This window comes from Eumetopias jubatus, unplaced genomic scaffold (genome assembly GCF_037043125.1).
Source record: "Eumetopias jubatus isolate StellerSeaLion01/CBP00866 unplaced genomic scaffold, mEumJub1_p1.0 scaffold_13, whole genome shotgun sequence".
Lineage (NCBI taxonomy): Eukaryota > Metazoa > Chordata > Mammalia > Carnivora > Otariidae > Eumetopias > Eumetopias jubatus.
In genome coordinates, this window is record NW_028274819.1 from 26831900 (window position 1) to 26851372 (window position 19473).

Below are 19473 nucleotides of genomic sequence, written 5' to 3' on the forward strand. Positions count from 1 at the left end.
TATTTGGAAACCGTTCAGTAGGGCAATATAATTTTTATTTTCAGAAGCTTATGGATTGAACCCCACCCAAGCTTCCAGCTCCTAAGAAAACCAGCAGAACACACCCTGCCAAGTTTCCTCACAAGGGCAATAAAAGAGTAATCCTCGGCATCCCGGTTTTCATTTTAAAGAAACAGGAGACCGGCGGTGGCCTTTGCCGTCTTCACAAATGAGCTTCCCTGAGCCAGTTGCTGGTGGGTCGGTCCGGGGGGGAGTGTCACGGGCAGGGGTGGGGGACGCAGGCTCGCACGGGGATCTGGGCCCACTGTAGTCACAGTGCCCTGAAAAGAACATTTACAAGTCTGCAGAGAAGGCTGGTAATAGCTTCTTGAATTGGGGCGGGTGGGGGGAGCAGTTATATTACAGTCTTGATGGTTTTTTGATGACTGGTCAGAAAAGCTGAACCATAAATCTATCCAGTTTTCACCAAAAAAGGACATCTTCTTTACATTTAAAATTGTGCGTGTGTGTGTACTGGGTAGGGGGTATGATAGTTGTGGGGGAAATCAAATCATAGGAAATCATAATAACAGGGTCTGTTTGTTCCCGCTGTTGACACTTAGGACGTTAGTGGAATGAAAGCAGCGAGAAAGTTTTGAGCGCTGCACATCAGTGCTAGAGTACACAGAGAGGCCCGTTGGAGCATAGGGTCCCGGTGCCAGAGAAGATTCTAGAAGCCACAACTCTACCCCAGTGTTTCACAGAGACGAGAACGAAATCCCCATGGATTTGGCCTTTGGACTGAGCCCTGCTTCTGAAAAGCCTTCGCACTGAAAGTCTGGTTTGTCAACCCAGCGTGCAGTCCATCGCTTCTGGCTTGCTGCTTGCTTGGAGGAGCTCACACCCTGGAGAACTGAAACCCAGGCTGAGTCCTGGTTGGCGAGGGAGGGCAAGAAGGCGGGGTTCCCAGGCCTAGGCTCAGGGGTTTTCCCACCTAGCTCAGTGGCGCCCTCTCTGGGCACTGGTGGAGAATCTCTTGGGCAGGAAGCGTGTTGCTTTTCCAAACCCAGGGCTGGCACAGAGCCAAGGGACCAAACTCACAAAACAGCTTGGAGCCACAGGGATCAGATATGCGTAGGCTTCTTGACTCTGCCGATTTCCTGGGAGGTGCTGGGGATTTCCCCCATTCACTGGTAGATCTGTTTTCATCCCTAAATTTCAGAGAAAGAAAATGATCCGTTGTTACCTGTGGAAAGGTTATTTTCCCTTGTTGTGGGGTGTTGGGGAGTCACTGAAGAGTACCAAGCCAAAGTGAGTAAGAGTACTGACCAGAGTAAGGGACAGCAAGGTTGGAACAAGACTGGTGGGAGGAGACAGGTGAGTATCTGGTGAGGGAAGAGAGTGGTTGGACTGGGGTCATGGCAGGGGCGGAGTTCTGAGACGCCCAAGTGGTCAAAGCAGTGAGGCTTGCAGTTGGTCCATTGATCGGGTAGGTGGAGGACAAGAGGGAGGCTTGATAAGGGTGACTCACCGGGCTGTCCTTGTGCAACTGGGCGGATGCAGCGCTGTGCTCAGGAGGGGACGGGGGAGGAGACAGCCACGGCTTTGAGAAATGAGATAATGAGTTCCAAAATTCAGGAGTTGGGCAACCAGATTGAGCAAAATTGAGTGAGGGCTGGTGACGGTTCTGTGTCTAGATTGAGAAATGCAAAGCTTCACATGCAGCTAGAGCACATTCGAAGGGAACGTTGAACAGAGTTGCTCATTACAGAAGAGGGAGGTAAAGGATCACTGCTTCCGACTCCGTAGGTCATGTCCCGGGAATGATGGAGTGAGGCATTAGGTTTTCTCTGTCACTTTCACAGAGTTCACAGGGATTGATCAGGGATGTCCTTATTAACTCATCAAGGGAAACAGTCCACCATGCTTGCTTTTTGATCGGGACTGAAGTAAATAATTTTTCCTAAGGATTTTACAAAAATGGGAGAAAAAAAGAGATGCTCTTTCTTTTTTTCTTTTCTTTTGGTTGTGTGTGTGTGTGTGTGTGTGTGTGTGTATGTAAATCCCTTTTTCCAGAATGGCCTTGTGCTGGGCAGCCCCTATCATAAAGCGGGGAGTGTGTGGGGCAAAGAAGGCCCTGAAGTATTGAGAGGACACAAAGATTGTCCATCTCCACTGAGAGCTGTGAGGAGCAGGCTTATAAGAATTTCAGATTGAGGGAAAAAAAGGCTTTTGTAGGGGCAGATGTGGAACTCAAGTTGTGGAGCTGTATTCTGGAAAGATCCAAGGGAATAAGGGGACAGCCTCCATCTGCAGACTTCCACGGGAGGCCTCCAGGGATCCTTGGCAAGAGGTGCTCGGGGAACCATTAAAAGGAAAGTCCCATCTCTGGGTCTTAGTTTCTCTTTCTTCCTGTCAAACCCCAGGCCCACACAGAATGGAACCCCTCTTCTCGCAAATCCCTGGGGCTGTTTAAAGGACGAGCAGCGAGATTGAAATTCTAGCCCCAGTTCAGTGTCTGCCCCTCAGTAACCTCGGGCTAGCCTTCTGGGGGCCTCGGGTTCCTCATCTTCGAGATGGGTGCAGAGTCTGTCATGAAGCTTGGGGGATTAAAGAGGATGGTGTGTGCCCGGCACACAGGAAGCCCTCAGTGAAAGCCGGACGTGGCCATTACCCCGCCTCTCGCGCTGGAAGAACGCGTTGCCTAATGCTGAACGTCTCTTCAAAGCAAAAGCTGTGGTGCTGTCAGTGATTGTTATTAATAAAAGGTTCATAATTACTTTTGCCATGGTATTAAGTGAAAGCCCCTGTGGTGGGCGATGACTAGGAAGGTGGGAGCTGTTATTAATGGACCTGCCAGCTCCCGTTACTGGGTCCAGTGCTGTCATCTTTCTCTCTGGGAACCCTTTGACAAATCTGCTGAATTTCCTATTCCCTTGCCATAAGCGCTGTAAATTTGATCCACTTGTCCCCAGCGTTGTTTCTGTAGATTAATAATGAAGAAGGGAGGGGAGCAGAGCCGGCGCAGGACCCGTAGATGTGTGGAAACTCCCAAATGTTTGGGCTGTCTATGGGTTGGAGCGTGTGTGCGTGCATGTGTGTGTGTGTCTATGGGTTGGAGCGTGTGTGCGTGCATGTGTGTGTGTGTCTATGGGTTGGAGCGTGTGTGCGTACGTGTGTGTGTGTGTCTGGGTTGGAGCGCGCGCACGCGTGTGTGTGTGTCTGGGTTGGAGTGTGCGTGCGTGTGTGTGTCTATGGGTTGGAGCGTGCGTGTGTGTGTGTGTCTATGGGTTGGAGCGTGCATGCATGCGTGTGCATCTGTGGGTTGGAGTGTGCGTGCGTGTGTGTCTATGGGTTGGAGCGTGCGTGTGTGTGTGTGTGTGTCTATGGGTTGGAGCGTGCATGCGTGTCTGTGGGTTGAAGCGTGCATGTGTGTCTATGGGTTGGAGCGTGCATGCGTGCATGTGTGTCTGGGTTGGAGCGTGCATGTGTGTGTGTCTGTGGGTTGGAGCGTGCGTGCGTGCGTGTCTGTGGGTTGGAGCGTGCGTGCGTGCGTGTGTGTCTATGGGTTGGAGCATGCATGCGTGTGTGTGTGTGTCTGGGTTGGAGCGTGCATGCGTGTGTGTGTCTATGGGTTGGAGCGTGCGTGCGTGTGTGTGTGTCTATGGGTTGGAGCGTGCATGCGTGTGTGTGTGTCTGTGGGTTGGAGCATGCATGCGTGTGTGTGTGTGTCTGGGTTGGAGCGTGCATGCGTGTGTGTGTCTATGGGTTGGAGCGTGCGTGTGTGTGTGTCTATGGGTTGGAGCATGCGTGCGTGTGTGTGTATGGGTTGGAGCGTGCCTGCATGTGTATGTCTATGGGTTAGAGGTGCGTGCATGTGTGTGTGTCTCTGGGTTGGCACAGGTGTGTGTGTGTGTGCACGCACACATGCGTGTATGGGTTGGAGTGTGCATGCGTGCGTGTGTGTGTGTGTATGTGTGTGTTGGAGGGGAGCAAATTCTCTTTTGTTTTACTTGTTTTAATTCTCAGAGCCAGCTGTTCCTAATGTGTTCGGGTACTCAGCCTCAGGGAGAGTTTCTGCTTTGGGACACAGGGCTAGGGGGCAGGGGGAACCCCATCATGCCCTCCTTCTCCCACTGGAAACAGTGCTCTGAGGAAGTGCTTTGATGCCCTGCCGTGCCGTGTGGGCACCAGATGGGAGGGGAGGGGCCGCCGCCATGCAGGAGGGGTGACGGGGGACTCGGGGGGGTAGTGAGGCAGCATGGAGGAGGCAGGGAGGCTGGGTGAGGGGGAGGCCAGGTGAGGAGGGCAGGGCGGACTGTCAGCAGAGCCATCAGAGAACACTGCAGGGTCTGGGCAGGAGGAAGACTGCCATGTGTGTTTGCCCCCCACCCCATGGAACACAGTGGGAGGCTTCTTGGGTGAACTGGGCAGAGGTGAGACGGCCATAGGTGAGCCTTGGTGGGGTGCTCCTCGGATGTGGGCTTCCAAGAGGGGAGAAGTGTACCCATTTGAAAGCTCGCCGCATCCAGACTCGGCTCCTAGCTCTGCCACTAAGTTAAACGAGTTATTCAAACTCTCTGAACATCAGTCCTCCAAGATCTAAGTTGGACACAGCAGTGCCTGCCTTGTAGAAAGGATAAATTCGTGGAGTAAATTAAGCCTCCATTCCCAGCACATAGCAGAAATAACAGCAACAGCTCCCAACAGAGCCCTTCCTCGGTGGCATACACTGGTGCAAGCATGGACATCCACAGCTCAGTTCGTCCTCACGGCCTCACTACGAACCAGGGGCTTGCCTTACCCTTAGCTATGGCGCAAGGAATCCGAGGCACAAAGAAGGGAAGCCACTGGCCCGAGATCACACCGCTGGTGCCAGAGCCAGAATCAGGAACCCAAACGTTCCAGCTCTAAGGCCCTGTCTTGACCGTTCTGCTTCACCTTCTCTGGCTGTCACCATCCTCATCACATTTCTGTGTGCAGGATAGGGAATTCTCACCCGGATTTGGCCACATCCCAGGGGTTCTCCAGCTATCTTAAGGAATTTTAAGAGATCTTCCCAAAAGTGACCGATTAAATTCCTGTGGGTATTTTTCTTTAAAAAAAAAAAAAAGTTCCAGGGGGTGTGGGACAAAGATGCATTGACTGAAGAAACAGCAGTTACTGAAAGCTGGGAATCTCTGTGGCCACGGGCTCTTAAGAACCAACATGTAATTTTAAGCCAGTCTGATTTTGCTTTTCTGGTGCTTTCTAAGAAGCCACACAAATTTACAGGCTGTCACCCTCTGGGATTGATTCTGACAGCTCTGTCCCTCTGGCCCTGAAGTGCTAATGAAAAACACTAATTGGACTTGGCCAGTGGCTGGGATGCATCCCCTTTCTCTGTGATTTGTTCTCGTCCCTTTCTTGGCAGGAAGAGGGAACGGGGACAGCATGAGGCAGTGGGAGGACTCGGGGAGGGGGCGGTCCCACCCTTCGGGTGGGCACGGTGGGCATTCACATCCCCTGAGGTCTGTGAAGGCAAAGCCAGGTCTCTTTGTCACCCCAGCGTCCTGAATGTCACACAAGGCCTGGGCCGAGGGAGACACTCTCAATAGTCAGTGAATGAGGAAGTGAAGGAATGAATGAATTCTTATATGGCCCAGGAGCTCGGGTAGGCCAGTTCCTTCTGCAGCTCCAAGAAACCACATCTACAGTTGGGCTGCTCCTCATTCTGGCTTCTGTAGAACTCAGATGTCCTCAAGTGCAGCTTTGACATTTGCCCACTGACTACAGCCCCCCCCCCACCCCCCTCTACCAGAAGCTGCAGGGCTGGGCCTGTGGACCTTTTCTCCCTTCCTGAACTTACCTGTCTACCTGTTTCCCCACAGGTGTCCTCTCCCTCCCCGCGTACTTCAGTCCTTACAACGGTGGGTCCCTGGGCCACGACGAGCGAGCCGATGCCTATGCTCAGCTGGAGCTCCGGACCCTGGAGCAGTCCCTCCTGGCCACCTGTGTGGGAAGCATTTCAGAGCTGAGTAAGTGTGGTGCATCCCAGTCTAGCTGGCTCTAAGGGGGAGGTCGGGTAAGAGTTCACCTTCTAGATTCCAGCCTCCTCCTCCACACTGTCTCTGAAAGCCAGATCCTTCTAGGCCAGAGATGGCAAACTGGTGGCCCACAAGCATGTATGGTTTGGTTGGCACATGGGCTGAATCATACGCAAATCTGGACCTCTGGTTTCTCTTGAAAAATCAGATGACCTAGTGCCTCCGCACCCCCTTCCTGCAGTGCAGTGATCAGGGGGAGCTAAGTAGCAGCAAAGTGGGCAGCATGTTTCCCCTGCATTGTCATATAGCTTGGTGTTCTATAGCTGGCCCGATCCGTTCATTCATTTCACCTGCCTGGCCCACAGTGCTCTGCATTTACAACTGCTGTTCTTTCTTAAAGTGCCCCCGGAAATCTCAGTGCAGAAAATGGAAGATAAAAGCAGAGTGAAGTTGGTTGTGCTGGGGTGGCCTCAGCCCTGCAGTGGCCCTGGGCTTCTCCTGGCATCTCAGGGCCCTGCAGAACACAGTTGGAAACCCCTTAGGCTAGGGCATTACTGTTTGGCAACTGCTTCAAAAGAGTGTGTTAGGCAAGAAATCTCATGCATCTCCTGATCTCTCTCTCTCTCTCTCTCTCTCTCTCTCTCTCTCTCTCATTGTCCCAGTTATTTAAGAAATGAGACTGCACACTCCTCCTCCTCAGTTCTCCTATGTGGCCCCATGAGACCGCCCAGTGGTGGGCGGGGACACACACAGGGGTCGAGGTGCATGGTGTGGAAACAGGTGCAGTTTCACTCTGCTCTAGCCCTTCCCAATCGTGATTTCCTTGAGCTTTCTAAATGGTGAATGGCAACCCTTTTGTTTCTTCAGGACACTGCTTTCTCCCTCCCTCCCTCCTCCTCCTTCCCAGAGCAGGAAAGAAAGTGCCTGGTTCAAGGTCACAGAGCAGATGCATCATAGGGCTGGGAGAGAAGGCAGGACTTCTGGCTCTGTCTCCTGGGGGCGTCACAGAAGTCAGGGCTGGTGCCTGGCTGCCCCAGGACCCTGTAGGAAGTGGGCTCAGGTATGTCTGGCTTAAGTGGTCACCCTTCTACTTGCTTGGGGCTATGGGCTTCCTAGACGTGGCTAGCAGCCTGGCCACCAGCATCTCAAGGAGCCGACATCAGGATTGGAGTCTGATCCTTTGCCTTTTACCATGGCCGCCTCTGTGCCCATGATAACCCACAGCTAGGCAAAGGGAGAGCCATTCAGAAACTTTCCTCAAGGGAGGGGCTTGTCATCATTCTGCCCTTATCATCCAGCCCCTATTGGTTCTACCTTCTAAAAATATCCCAAGTTTTAGTTTGCCCCTTTTGCCATCTCCACTCCTGTCAACTCAGCGCAATCTAGGGCCATGTCAAACACAAATTGGATTGTGTCACTCATCTGCTCAATAACCGCTCCATCCTCCATGGCTTCCCAGCTCACTCAGTGAAATCTAAAATTCTCCCCATAGCCCAAAGTCCAGTATATGATCTGGCTTCATCACCTACTACTCTTCTCTTGTGGCCCGTGCTCCTGCCACCCTGGCCTCCTGGCCAAGATCCTCCCTCCCCAGGGTCTTTGCACTGGCTCTTCCCTCTGCCTGTGACCATTTCCCCCAGACACCCAACTATGTTCGTCCTTCATTTCATTTTCTTCAAGTCTCTGCCCAAATGATACCTTATTAGACAGGCCTTCCCTGAGCATCCCCTGTATAGATGAGCACCCCATTCTCATTCCTCAGTCTCCATCCCTTACAACTTTAGTTCATTCAAAGCACTGGTCACCACTTAAAATGTATCATATTTACTTGTAAATAGTTTGTCATTTCTTTCCCCTGACTAGAATGTCAGCTTCATGAGAATAGACTTTCTGTTTTATTCCCTGCTGTACCATATTCCCACAATTAGAATAGTACATGATGCTGTGTGTGTGTGTGTGTGTGTGTGTGTGTGTGTAAAGGAATGAGTTCTGTATTGTCCAGTGTTTGCCTCCCAAAACCCACCTAAGATGGACCCACACCCTGGCCCAGCTCCTTGGGGAAAAGGAAAGATGCATTTCCTTCGCATCTTTTTACAGATGACGGAACAGGCTGGATCATATGCCACGTTGCCCCACCTCCCCACCCTGAAACCAGGGTTTTTGCTAACCCACAGTGAAGGAGGGAGGAGGCGAAGGTGGAGGCAGATAATGCAGATTTTCTCTCTGAGACTAAAGAACTTAATGAGGCTAGTGATACTTGGCACTCTGAGCTCCTTGTACCTAAAAGTTTACCGTGGGTTTAACATTCATTAACTCCCTGCACCTAGCCAGGACCAGCCTGCCAGGTGGGTTTGGAAGTTTCTTTCTTGTATCAGGCCTGGCTGCACAGGGAATGTAGGCACTTGTATTTTTCTCTGTCCCTCTCTCCCAACAAAAAGGTAAATGGGAGGGAGTACGAGATAAACAAACCTAAGTATTTCTTTTTAAAGGTAGCCAGATGGCATAGGCCTCATTTTGAAGACAGAGTTACCTTGCAGATCTTGCCTGCTTTTATTTGATGGCTCATAATGAGGGTTGGAGAGATGAGGAGCCCGCAGCACCTCTCACCGAGGCTCTCCTGATTAGCCAGCAGTATGGGCTTGCTTTTCTGTGCCTTGTGGGCATTTCTGGGCTTCAGACTGAGGTTTCATCGAGCTTGGCATCAGCTGATTCTCAAGTACAAGGACATTTCTGGAGCAGCTCTGTGCGCTCACCTGCATGAAAGCAAGAGTGCAGGCCAGTCTGGGCCATGACTTCTCAAGTCAGCTGTGGTGACGCACCCAGATGCTATGCCCCGACTCTGTTGCAGACTGAAATCTTTGTAAAATAGAATAGAAAACGCATGTCGAGAAACATGAAACCAAAGACATGTAAAAAGCAAGCCAGTTTTTAAAAAATTATTAAATCACTCTGTCAAATTGCCATGAGACTTTTTTAAAGCTCACTCTCAGTTTCTAAAATTAGCTTATTTTGATCCAATCACAAACAGTAACAGTTTGCAGCCCTGTCCCAGTGCACAGACCACACTTTCATGGAGCCATGGCCCAGAGCATGCGTCTGGGATTCAGGGTCCCCAGGTCGAGTCCTGGCTGGTTCACTTACTGGTACAGCCGGGACAAATCATTTAACTTCTCTGAGCCTGTTTCCTCATTTGTAAAATGGAAATACCTCCCTCACGGGGAAGTTGTGGAGATTAGATGAGATCTAGTCTATTTTTCCCATCTCTTGAGCCTAAAAAATATGAGGTGGCAGGGAGGAAGCCCGCTGGGAAGAATACCCAAGGCGAGTGGTTGGCTTTGGCCGAAAGGGAGGGCTGCCGAGCAGTGTGAGTTTTTAGATGCATGATCAGAGTTGTTTGCAGGCATCTGCTTCTTGGTCTCTGAGAGACTGACGGCACGCAGCTGGGCCTGGAGCGGAGGGGCTGGGGACCTGCGTCTCCAGTGGCCATCCTGCTGCTTTTGTGGTCCTTCCCCCCACCCCAAATCTTTGGAAGGCCTCTCTCTGTACTCCGCTTCCTTTTAGGGAATGCTTAAGAGTCGCTTCCATTTCTTCCTTGATTCTGGCTGGTAACGTGCTGCCAAAAGGGTTCTACACCAATAACAATAAAACAATCATAAACATAATTAATGATAATGGCTTCTCCCTTGTCAAGCCTTTGAAGTGTTTCCACAAGGTCTCTCTTTGATGCTATCAGGGACTCTGACTTCTCCTTGTGGTCCTGTGATGCTGCCAAAAGTTATGACACTTTGACCTGGAGAAATGGAAGCCAGGTTTCAGCTGATTGCATCCACCTTAGCTTTACAACTAGCTGGCATGAGGCGGGTTGGTCTGGGGGTTGTTGATGCCAGTTTCTGCCACCAGGAGCCCGAGGGCAGGGCTGGGACCCAGCATCTCAGGGCTCAGACTCCTCCTATCCTGGGAAATGTGGGGCAAGGCTTGACTGCATGGAAAAGAATCCTGGAAGGAAGAGCAGCGTATAAGGTGGCCTGGAAGATAGAGGAATAATAGCAATAAGACGTTAATGGTAATGGTGTTATAGTTCATCTTTACCAAGTACTCTGCCAAGCATGATGTTAAGAGTGTTTTACACTTACTTGAATCCTCACAGTTTTGAGGTTAGATAGGTAGATTCCATTTTACAGATGAGGAAATGGAGGCTCTGATGAGAAACTTCTGTAAGGCATATGGTTGGAAATAGCAGAGCCCTGATTGGAAGCCAGGCATAGCTGACTCTGGAATCTGGGCTCTCGTCCATTAACCTGGCAATTCTGTAACCTCACTGCACAGGAGATTCACCAAGGGAACTTCTACAAAAGAGGATGCCCAGACCAATTAAATCAGTCTTGGGGATGGGAGCCAGGGGTCCATAAGTCATGAGGTACCCAGGCAGCTGAGCTACAGTCACAGGGACAAGCAGAGTCAGGTGTGGAGAGACAAAGGGGAGCGGGGCGTGGAGGTCTCCAACTTCAGGGATGTCATTTTCCCTGCTCGGAAGCCAGACACTGTCGCTGAGGCTGTCCCAGGAGAAGTTGGCCACTAATGGGCTCAAGTCAAGCCCCTCCAGAAGCTGTATTTTAAAATGAAATGGATGTGTAAGGCTATTTCATGATTCTGTAAATGTTGGGGGGGGTGCCTATCATGCAGGAGACCCCATGCAGGTGCTAGGGACGCAGGGGAGCAGAGAACCAGACTCATGGAGGCTGTATCATGAAGGTTAATTGAATAAATGACCTGGTTCTGCCACTCACTGAATGCCCTTCACCAGATTAAAACCTCTTTTCTTTCGCCTGAGGGCCAGCCTTGTCCAGAGGCTTTCTCTGGAAGGAGCTATCTCTAAGGAACTGCCGTGGCAGGGGGGAGAAGGGGGAGCTGGCCCCCAGGCAAGGCCCCCCTCAGTTCTCAGGCCTGAGGAGAATGGAAGGGTGCCACTCTTCCCAGAACAGAGGAGCCCGCAGGTGCCTGGGGCTGTGTGGCCCATCCTGTCTCAGCATTGTGGCCTCACACAATGATGGGACATTTCCTGTCCCAGGCCAGTGGGATATTGAAAAGACTTGACTTGGGCAGTTGACACCGTGCAGGATATGAGGACCTGAGGACCCCACAGACTTCAGTGGGTCAGGCCTGGGTCACAGTTCAGTTCATGCCTGCATTCAAATCCAGAGCCTACCATTTACTAGCCACAGGACCTTGGCTGGTTAAGCTCTGTGCACCTTGGCCTCCCTGTGACCGGGGAAACGTAGGGGGTCAGTTAAGTGTTCGTTTACCAGATAAGCCTCAATTGCTTCACCTATAAAATGGGGATAATACTGGGCTCCAGTGTTGAAAGGATCAAATGAGAGCCCATTTCTGGGAAACCAAACACTCGGCACACACTGAGCACTCAGGGCCGGTGGCCGTGGTTGTCTAACCCGATGTGTTGGAGATGGAGGGACCTGCCCTGCGGAGGCACCTGGGCTTTGGGCAGGATGGCCCGGGGAAGGGCCACCGCGCAGCCTGGCACTGCGTGTCAGAGGCCGGGGCTCCCTGGGTCAAAGGGCTGGGGAAAGGCCCACGGGGTGGTGGAGGGAGTGGGGATGTTGAAAGAGAAACCACATTAGCATAAGTTCTGAAGGAGACCAGCCCTGCCAAGTCTGTAGCGCGGCTGTTCGGGCCAGCCTGGCTGGGAAAGGAAAACGAAATTGCTGGTGTGTGTCTCGGGTGACAGTCTCCACCTCTGCCTGCTGGCTCCCGGGGAAACAGTAATTCCGCGCCGCGGCCAGGGGAGCCACAGGAGCCTTGGAAGGATGGGGCTGGTGAACTCAGACTTCTTTTCTCTTCCGCCCTCCCCACAGGTGACCTGGTGTCCCGCGCCATGCACCACATGCAGGGGCGCCGCCCGCTCTGCCCGGGCTCCAGCCCCGCCCGCCAGGCCCGCCAGCCGCCCCAGCCCATCACCTGGTCCCCCGACGCCCTCCACACGCTCTACTACTTCCTGCGCTGTCCACAGATGGAGTCCATGGAGAACCCCAACCTGGAACCCCCAAGGATGGCCCTGAACAACGAACGGTAGGGGTCTCCCCGGGGCTGTTCAGCGGGTGGGATGCGGCCAGCACAGGCCTGGCCCTGGCGTGCCGTTGTGCTGTTCACCCTGGGCGGGGGTGGCCTGGGGTCGTCGAGGCTCAGAGTGGATTTGGGCTTCTGTCTCGGGTGCTCCAGCGCTAACGCTCACTTCCTGGGCTCTCTGACACTCAGTCACCCTTTTGATAAAAGCAGGTATTCACAGCTGCCGGGAAAGGTGCTAGTGAGGACTGAGCGAGGGCTCTGAGGAAAAGCGCTCAGGACAGCGTCTGGGTGGAACGGGCCTTCCGTCGATGGTAGCTGTCACCTCCTGTGATTGTGGCGATGCCACCATTCCCATTGTCGGCAGGGATCTAAGGCCTGCTCTGCCCTGCCCCGTCCGCTCAGGCTACGGACGAGAGCATCATGGCTCTGGCAGGTTAGTGGTTGAATAGCCCCAGGACCCAGGCCTGCTGCTCTCTCTACAGAATCCTAACCCTTCCCTGGCTGAGAGCAGGGCTGCTAAAAACAGATGTGAAGGTTTTGCCCTGCACAGGGGGACCCAGTGAGGGGCACAAGTGGGAGACAAACACAGGGTCATGTCAGCCTGAAGACCAGGTACCTTTTCTAGTTGGTCTTACTCAGAGGGCTGCTGCCTTTTAAAATTTTTCTCCCTAGAGAGGATGCTTTTTTATAATTTGCCCAGAACATCATATATGCTAGCATGAGCCTCGCCTCATGGTTAACATGGCCACCCAGCAGGGTCTGTCCAGGGGCTCAAGAGTTGCATGCTTAAAGGTCCTGGGAGTAAGGAAGACGTGCCCTTGGTTTAGAAAGCACCATCGGCATGCATTCCAGCACTCCATAGGCCCCGGAGAGGGAGCGAGCCTGAGGGGCTCTGTGCCACATGGTGGAAGAAGATGGCCTACAGCCTTGAAGAGCGAAGGCTACAGCTTTCCCAGGCCCCCCACCCCAGCTGGCCTGCTGCCTTGGAGAGGCACTGGGTCTCGTCAACTTTGCGGTCCTCACGCCTGCTCCCCGGCCAGGCCCGCTTCTCCGTTGCCCCCCATGGTCACAGAAAACAAAGGTGCGGTGCACTGCAGCTCATTCAAAACAGCCATCATGAAAATATGGGAAATCCTGCGGACACATGGCAAACGTTGCAGGCTGGGAATGCCGTGGCCCAGGAGTCAAGGGGTCTGGGCACAAACAGCGTTCATGGACCTTGAGAACCTTGTGCAAGTTTTCAGACCTCTCTGAGCCTCCACCTCCTCTGCTATAAACAGGGTGGTGGTAATGAAGCAGTTGTAAGGACTGAATTGTGATGGTCAACATTTCCTGAGTACTTACTAGGCGCTAGGCACCGTGCTGAGCATTTGGCATGTGTACCCACAGGAAATGCGTGTGCTTCACAGCCCCATTTGACAGATGAGGAAGTGGAGGCAGAGAGAGATTTGATAACTTGCCGAGGCCACGGAGGCTGTGCTCACAACCAGTACATGTGCAGTACTGTGAGACAGGAGACATAAAGCAGCCATGGCCCAGGGACACACATGTAGTAGGTTTCCAGTAAAGGCTGCCGCTGCTTGATGATAACCGGTGTCTTTATTAGATCGTCTGGGAGATGGACAGCGGATGCAGGGCCCAGGTAAGTTACTCCGGGCCTGACCCCGAGCAAGAAGGCAGCGGGGGGAGGCTCCAGGCTTCCTGAAGGAAGCACCCGGCAGGAAGGTGGAACCAGAGAAGAGGCCCAAAGCCACAGCTGTTTCTGCTTTGTGGAGAAATTGCTGTGGTTTCCAGAGTTGGCTGGGCGGGAGAAAGGGCAAGGAAAACCTGTGAAGAGTGCGGGGGACTCGCTGGTTTTTTGATGAGGTCCCAAGGGTGCTAGGCGGGGCCTGATCACCCAAGCAAATGTGTCTGGGAGAAGATGAAGAGCCTTCTTTGGGCCCACTGCCCTGGCCTGGGCCGCTTGGCCCTCTGGTGGTGACCGTGGCTGTTGGCCGTGGGGCAAGCCAGGGAGGTGCTCCTCTGCAGCCGTCGTGCCCAGAACCCCTTGGCTGTCTTGGTGGCTGCCCTCTGGCCTTCCTCCTGGGAGAATTCCCGGCCCCAGTGCTCTACAGCACAGCAGCGGGGTTTCTGTATGACCTGGGCTGTTGTCTGGACGTGATCATAGTAGCTAAGCTTCAGTGGCAACGTGTGTGTGTGTGTGTGTGTGTGTGTGTGTGTGTGTAGATATCTCATTTAACATCCACCGTGTGTGTGTGTGTGTGTGTGTAGATATCTCATTATTTAACATCCACCCTGTCTGTGGCACAAAAAAATTGGTAGCTAAGCCATTTTTCCATGAATCATTTCGAATGAATATTAGATACACGAGGAATTGGAACCACCATTAGGAAAAAAGTATCCAGACATTTCAGATTTGGGCACAAAAAGGAGGACACCCTAAAAATACCCAGGTTGGCAGATAGCCTGACAGCCGTGTGGTGGCCCGGCTCCTGGCTACTGAAAGGGGTCCTGCCATGCTTGGACTCCGTTGGATGGGGCAGGCCCTGGGGACCCTGGCTGGCCCTTCCTCGGGGCCACCGAGCTCACGTTCCATGGCAGGCAAAGCCACACGTCTCCTCAAGGCACCACCACGCTGGTATCCTCACCAGAGCTCTGGGGAAACCTCTCTATACACGCAAATAATCGGACTTGGCTCCAGGGTAACAGAGCTTTGCTTTTGTGAGTCTGGGGATGGCTGTCTGTCTCTTTCTGTCCCCTATACCCCCATTTCATTGACTCTTGAAGTTCCTCCATCTGTCCCATGTGAGGAGTGTGGGGGCCAAGTGCACCCAGCCAGAATCCAGAGCCTCTGACTGCCGGTGTGATGGTGGAATGGGGTCCTGCAGACCTCTGTTCAGGGAGTGGATGGCTTGGGGAGTTCTGGGTCTGTGGGGATTTAGTGATCTCTTCCCACTGCCTTGCTCACAGAGGCTAAGGAACTCAGTTTGGTGGAATGGGTTTGGCCACATGGTAGCACTGATTGATGCCATCCAGGTCTGTGCTCAGAGATTTCCGCTTGGAGGAAATGGTCCTTCTTCCTTCCCACAGGAGGCCGTGTGACCCCATCCATGCTGATAAAGGGTGGGACATGCGTTCCTCTCTCTGTGTGAGGCTCATCACGGCCTTCCCTGCTAAGTCATGTGCTGCCTCTGCACGGCTCAGTCGGGCTTTAGTATCTCCCCGGGAGGGGCCGTCTCCCCAGAGCCTCCTGCTCTGGGTGTGGGAGGGGAGGTGGTGGGAGGAAGGAGCTGCAGAAACAGTAGGAGTCCAGGGTAGGCAGGCGGGGTGGCTTTGCAAGGGACAGCCGGGCCCTCTAGCATACTTGTATGTGCCGTCACAGTGAGCCAGCAGCGCTAGGGAGAGGAGCCCAGGCTTTGGCCCCAAGGCCTCGACCCTGGTCCAGCCTCCCGCACAGGCCCCTCCACGCTCCAGGCTCCTCACCTGTGAAGTGGGGAGGACAAAGTGCGGTACACATAAAAGGTAGCCTTTCTACCTACCTTGTTTCTTTTGTGCCCCACAGATCAGCAAGGTAGGTGCTAGAATGACCTCCATTTTACAAACGAAGGCACGAGGCCGGAGGGGGCACCCAGCTGCTAAGTGCTGGGCAGGGATTTGAACCAGGTCTCTCCGACCTCAAAGCCCTTGCCCTTCACTGTGCCCAGCTGCAGCTGCCCCACCTGGCTGCTAAGCCCTGGTCCTCAAGCTCTCAAGGCTCCCCGGGTGGGTCTCCCAGGGCCATGCTGGCCCCACCTGCCTGTCCATTCCCAGCACCCGTCCCTTGCCACCCTGGGAGAGCCTCACAGATGGAACCTCCCTGCGCCCTCCCAGAGCACCTTTCCTGCCCGGCAGCTCTGCATCACAGGCACGGGCAAGGCACAAGGCAGGGTCTCAAACACAGGATTAGTCACAGCTGCTGCCCTGCAGGGCATGTCATCACCCGAGACCAAGCTTGAAAAGTGAAAGAACTTGCTGTCAGAGATCCAGCGTTGCCCATGGAGATGGGGGAGCCTCCTTCCCCCGAGGTCTGGAGGAGAATGGACAGCCATCTGGCTAAGTGTGGTCCTTGCTAGTCGTGCCTGGAGGCGGTGGGATGAGCTAGCCGAAAGAGCATCCTGGGTGGAAGATACCTCCTTGGCCATCATCCTCCTGGGATGGCGTCTGGGAAGAGGGGAGGAAGGCAGCATGGACACCCAGGAGCGGCAGGAGGTCTGCCAGCTCGCCAGCACATTGCTGGAGGAAAGCGTCATCAAGCAGAACCCGTGAGGGAGACAGATAGTTCATGGTGCAGAGAGGGCTGAGGCACACAGGAGGCGAACCAATTTTCTGCTTCAGAACCTCGGGCGCTGGAGGGCCCGGGCTCAGCAAGTGGCATTCCCAGGTGCATCTGATCTGATGGCAGCAGCAGCGGAGACTATCTGAGAATCCTAGGAATGACAGCAGGCCACTTGTCCACAGACCAGTGCGTTTGCTGGAGCCCGGGCCTCTCCCTGGCCCCGCCCGGTGCCCCTTACTGGCGGGAAGCACACTCAGAAGGCTTGCGGGCTGCCGAGGCCCAGGACGCTCAGCCAGGAGGAGCGTGGGAGCCGAGTCAGCGTGATGGGAGACAGAGCCTGGAAGTGTCCGGCGTCATGACTTCCTAGCCTGCCAGAGCCCTGTCTGAGGAGGGGACTGTATTCAAACACGTACCTTTCAGATTGGACTTACCACTTAGTGATTTTAGAGCCTTCGGTCAGTAGGTTCCTCCAAAGCTCGGTTCTATAGACCACCAACACATAGTCCTTACGATCACTTGTAAGGTGCGAGGTCTAAATGAGCTCACATTCCTAATATTCTAGAACAGGACCTGGGACACAGTAAATGCCACATATGAGCTACTATGATGATTAACATGACCACTTGTACTGGGCAGAGGGAACAGCGTGCAGAGACCGCAAGGCAGGGGAGAATGGGGTCCCCAGCCAAGACAGACAGGAGCAACGTGGTAGAGAAGAAGGAATCGGGGGGCAGGACGAAGCTGCAGGGAAGCCAGGGCCGCGTGGGCCAAGATAAGGAGAGGGCTCAGTTTGGCCTGGAGGGTTCTGGCCCCGTCCTCTGGCTTGGTGCTTGCTGTGATTGGCTGGTTCTTCTTTGCCCTCACACCAGCCTGCCTCACTCAGTGCCCGGACCCTGCCGAGAGTGAGGAGAGCAGAGGGCGGGCAGCCCTTCCGACTCTGCTTGCCTTGATGCTGGGAGGAGAGGCGTTTCCTACTGAGATCCAGCCCAGCGCCCCGGCCTAGAGCAGTCCGGTGTGTGGTTCTGCCCCACCAGACAGCTTCAGGAGGGACTAGGGGCCCAACGTGCTGGTTTGATACTCATCTGAGGACGCAGTTCCCAGAGCTCTAGCTCTGCTCAGGTTCCGGGGCTGCTCAGAGGACGAAACCCTCATCCGGGTGGGGTCCTGGTGGAAGACGGTGTGTGTCTGGCCCTGCTCTTAGCTGCTCCATTCCATGTCAGGCTAGTCAAGAAGTTTCCAGCAAGTGTGTGAACAGAATTTGGAAGTGGTGACGCCAGCCAAGGCACCGGCCATTGCAGGTCCCCTCACTTCCCCCGAAGTCCACTCCTGGGGTTTTAGATCCCGCCCAAGAGGAGAAAGATTCCATGAGCTTCTCACGTCACTCTGGAGGTGGTCTCTCTGCTGTCTTCCAGCAGTATGGCGGGTCAGCTCATCTTTCAAGGCCTCAGTTTCCTTGTTGGGAAAATGGCGAAGGTACGATGACCACTGGCAGTAAGCGAGATAATACGGCGAAGCACTGAGCTCAGTGCCTGGCTCATAAAAAATACGTGTTAAATGTCGGCTGCCACCCTCCTCCTCATTACTGGTCAGAAACGTGTTTAGATGACACATGTTTGACACCCAGAGTGGGCTCTCTTCGTTGACCTAGAATGGCATTTCTTAAAAGGTGGTTCTCAAGTACTGATACGTGACTGCTCTTACTAATACTGACATTACTAACTGAACCACTGCTAATAATGCAACTAGTAACGTGACTCCTTACAAGCACTGCCCTGACCAGCATTTAGAGAGCACATTCCAAGTGGCAGATACCATCTTCAGTGCTTTGCTTATTAACCCACGTTTCTCCCTGTACTTCTGACAGTCAATGGGGAAGGGATATGAGAGAACTATGAAGAGTGCCTTCTGTGATGGAGTCTCCAGCCTCATGAGGGAGGCTGGACCAAGAAAGGAGACCAAGACAGGAGATCAAGAATGAGCAAAACCCACCCGCTGCATGGTCACATGTAGGTTGGCCCTCAGGCTGTGCAGCCGGCCCGGTCCGTCCCAGCTCTGCCGCTGATGAACTGGGTGGCCTCGGGCATGTCATTTAGCTTCCATGCCTTGGTCTCTTCTTAACAGGGGTATTGTGGGGATCGAGTTAATATAATGAAAGCCCTTGGAGCAGCTCCTGGAGCAGCTCCTGGAGCACAGGATGCTCTGTCATCCTCACCACGGCCATATTCAGGGGGATCTCAAGGGGCCTGGCAGGCTCGGGGAGGGCATCAGAGCAGCAGGATTTCAACGGGGCCTTAAAGGACAGCCACAGGAAGATGGGGACAGGCCAAGTGGCATGGGGCAGCAAAAGTCACAGAAGGACTTTGTTGTTTCAAAGTATTTATTTCATGACAAAACCGGATCTACATTTTAAAATCACAAGAATTTGGTGTTTGTTTTTTCAAGTTCTCACTGACTGCGTTACTAGGCTAATACGTCCAGGTGGGGCTAGAGCAGCTCTCCAGGGGAAAAGTACATCCTCAGAGGTGCCTGAGGGTCAAGTCCAGTTCCTGCCCCTCTGGCTCTGGGATCTGAGCAAGTCCAGCTTCCCGTCTGAGCCTCAGTTTCCCCCCTGTGTAAAGTGAGCCACGTCTGATGGTTCCTGTGCTTCCAGATTCTGCCTCCAAGGGGCACCCCCCCAGGTTCTGGGGAAATACTCTCTGTACAAGAGAGGTACAAAGCGAGGAGAGGCGCCTCTTTGTTCCATTCCAGATGCAGAAGGGGGGATGTCTCCCCTCAGCCGAGCACTTTACATAAATAGGAAGCGCCACGGATAGGCTGTGTGCTCAGTCTGAAGAAGTGGGCTCGTTAATCTTTTGCTCAGCTTGCGAAAGTGTTTTCTTATCAAATAATAGAGATGATGGCAGTGGGGGCTTGATGGGACTGACTTAGGGTTCCCTTAAATACCATCTCAAGAAGATTTGCAATGTTAAGCTCTTTTTTCTCTTTTCCTCTCCCCCTTTCTGTGCATTAAATTCCCATCTGCTTACTCAAAGTAGAAGTCAAAGAAATCAGAATAGTGATTGGGTGAATTAG

At 53.4% G+C, this 19473-nt stretch overlaps 1 protein-coding gene across 1 annotated transcript in view; it reads left to right on the forward strand.

The window, feature by feature from the left end:
* The window catches only part of ABTB2 (ankyrin repeat and BTB domain containing 2), a 168944-nt gene that overhangs the window by 118428 nt on the left and 31043 nt on the right, over nt 1-19473 (forward strand). Inside the window, exons 2-3 of the mRNA XM_028087702.1 lie at nt 5850-5996; nt 11876-12089. Coding sequence (XP_027943503.1) covers nt 5850-5996; nt 11876-12089 — 361 coding nt within the window. The remainder of the gene's footprint in view (nt 1-5849; nt 5997-11875; nt 12090-19473) is intronic.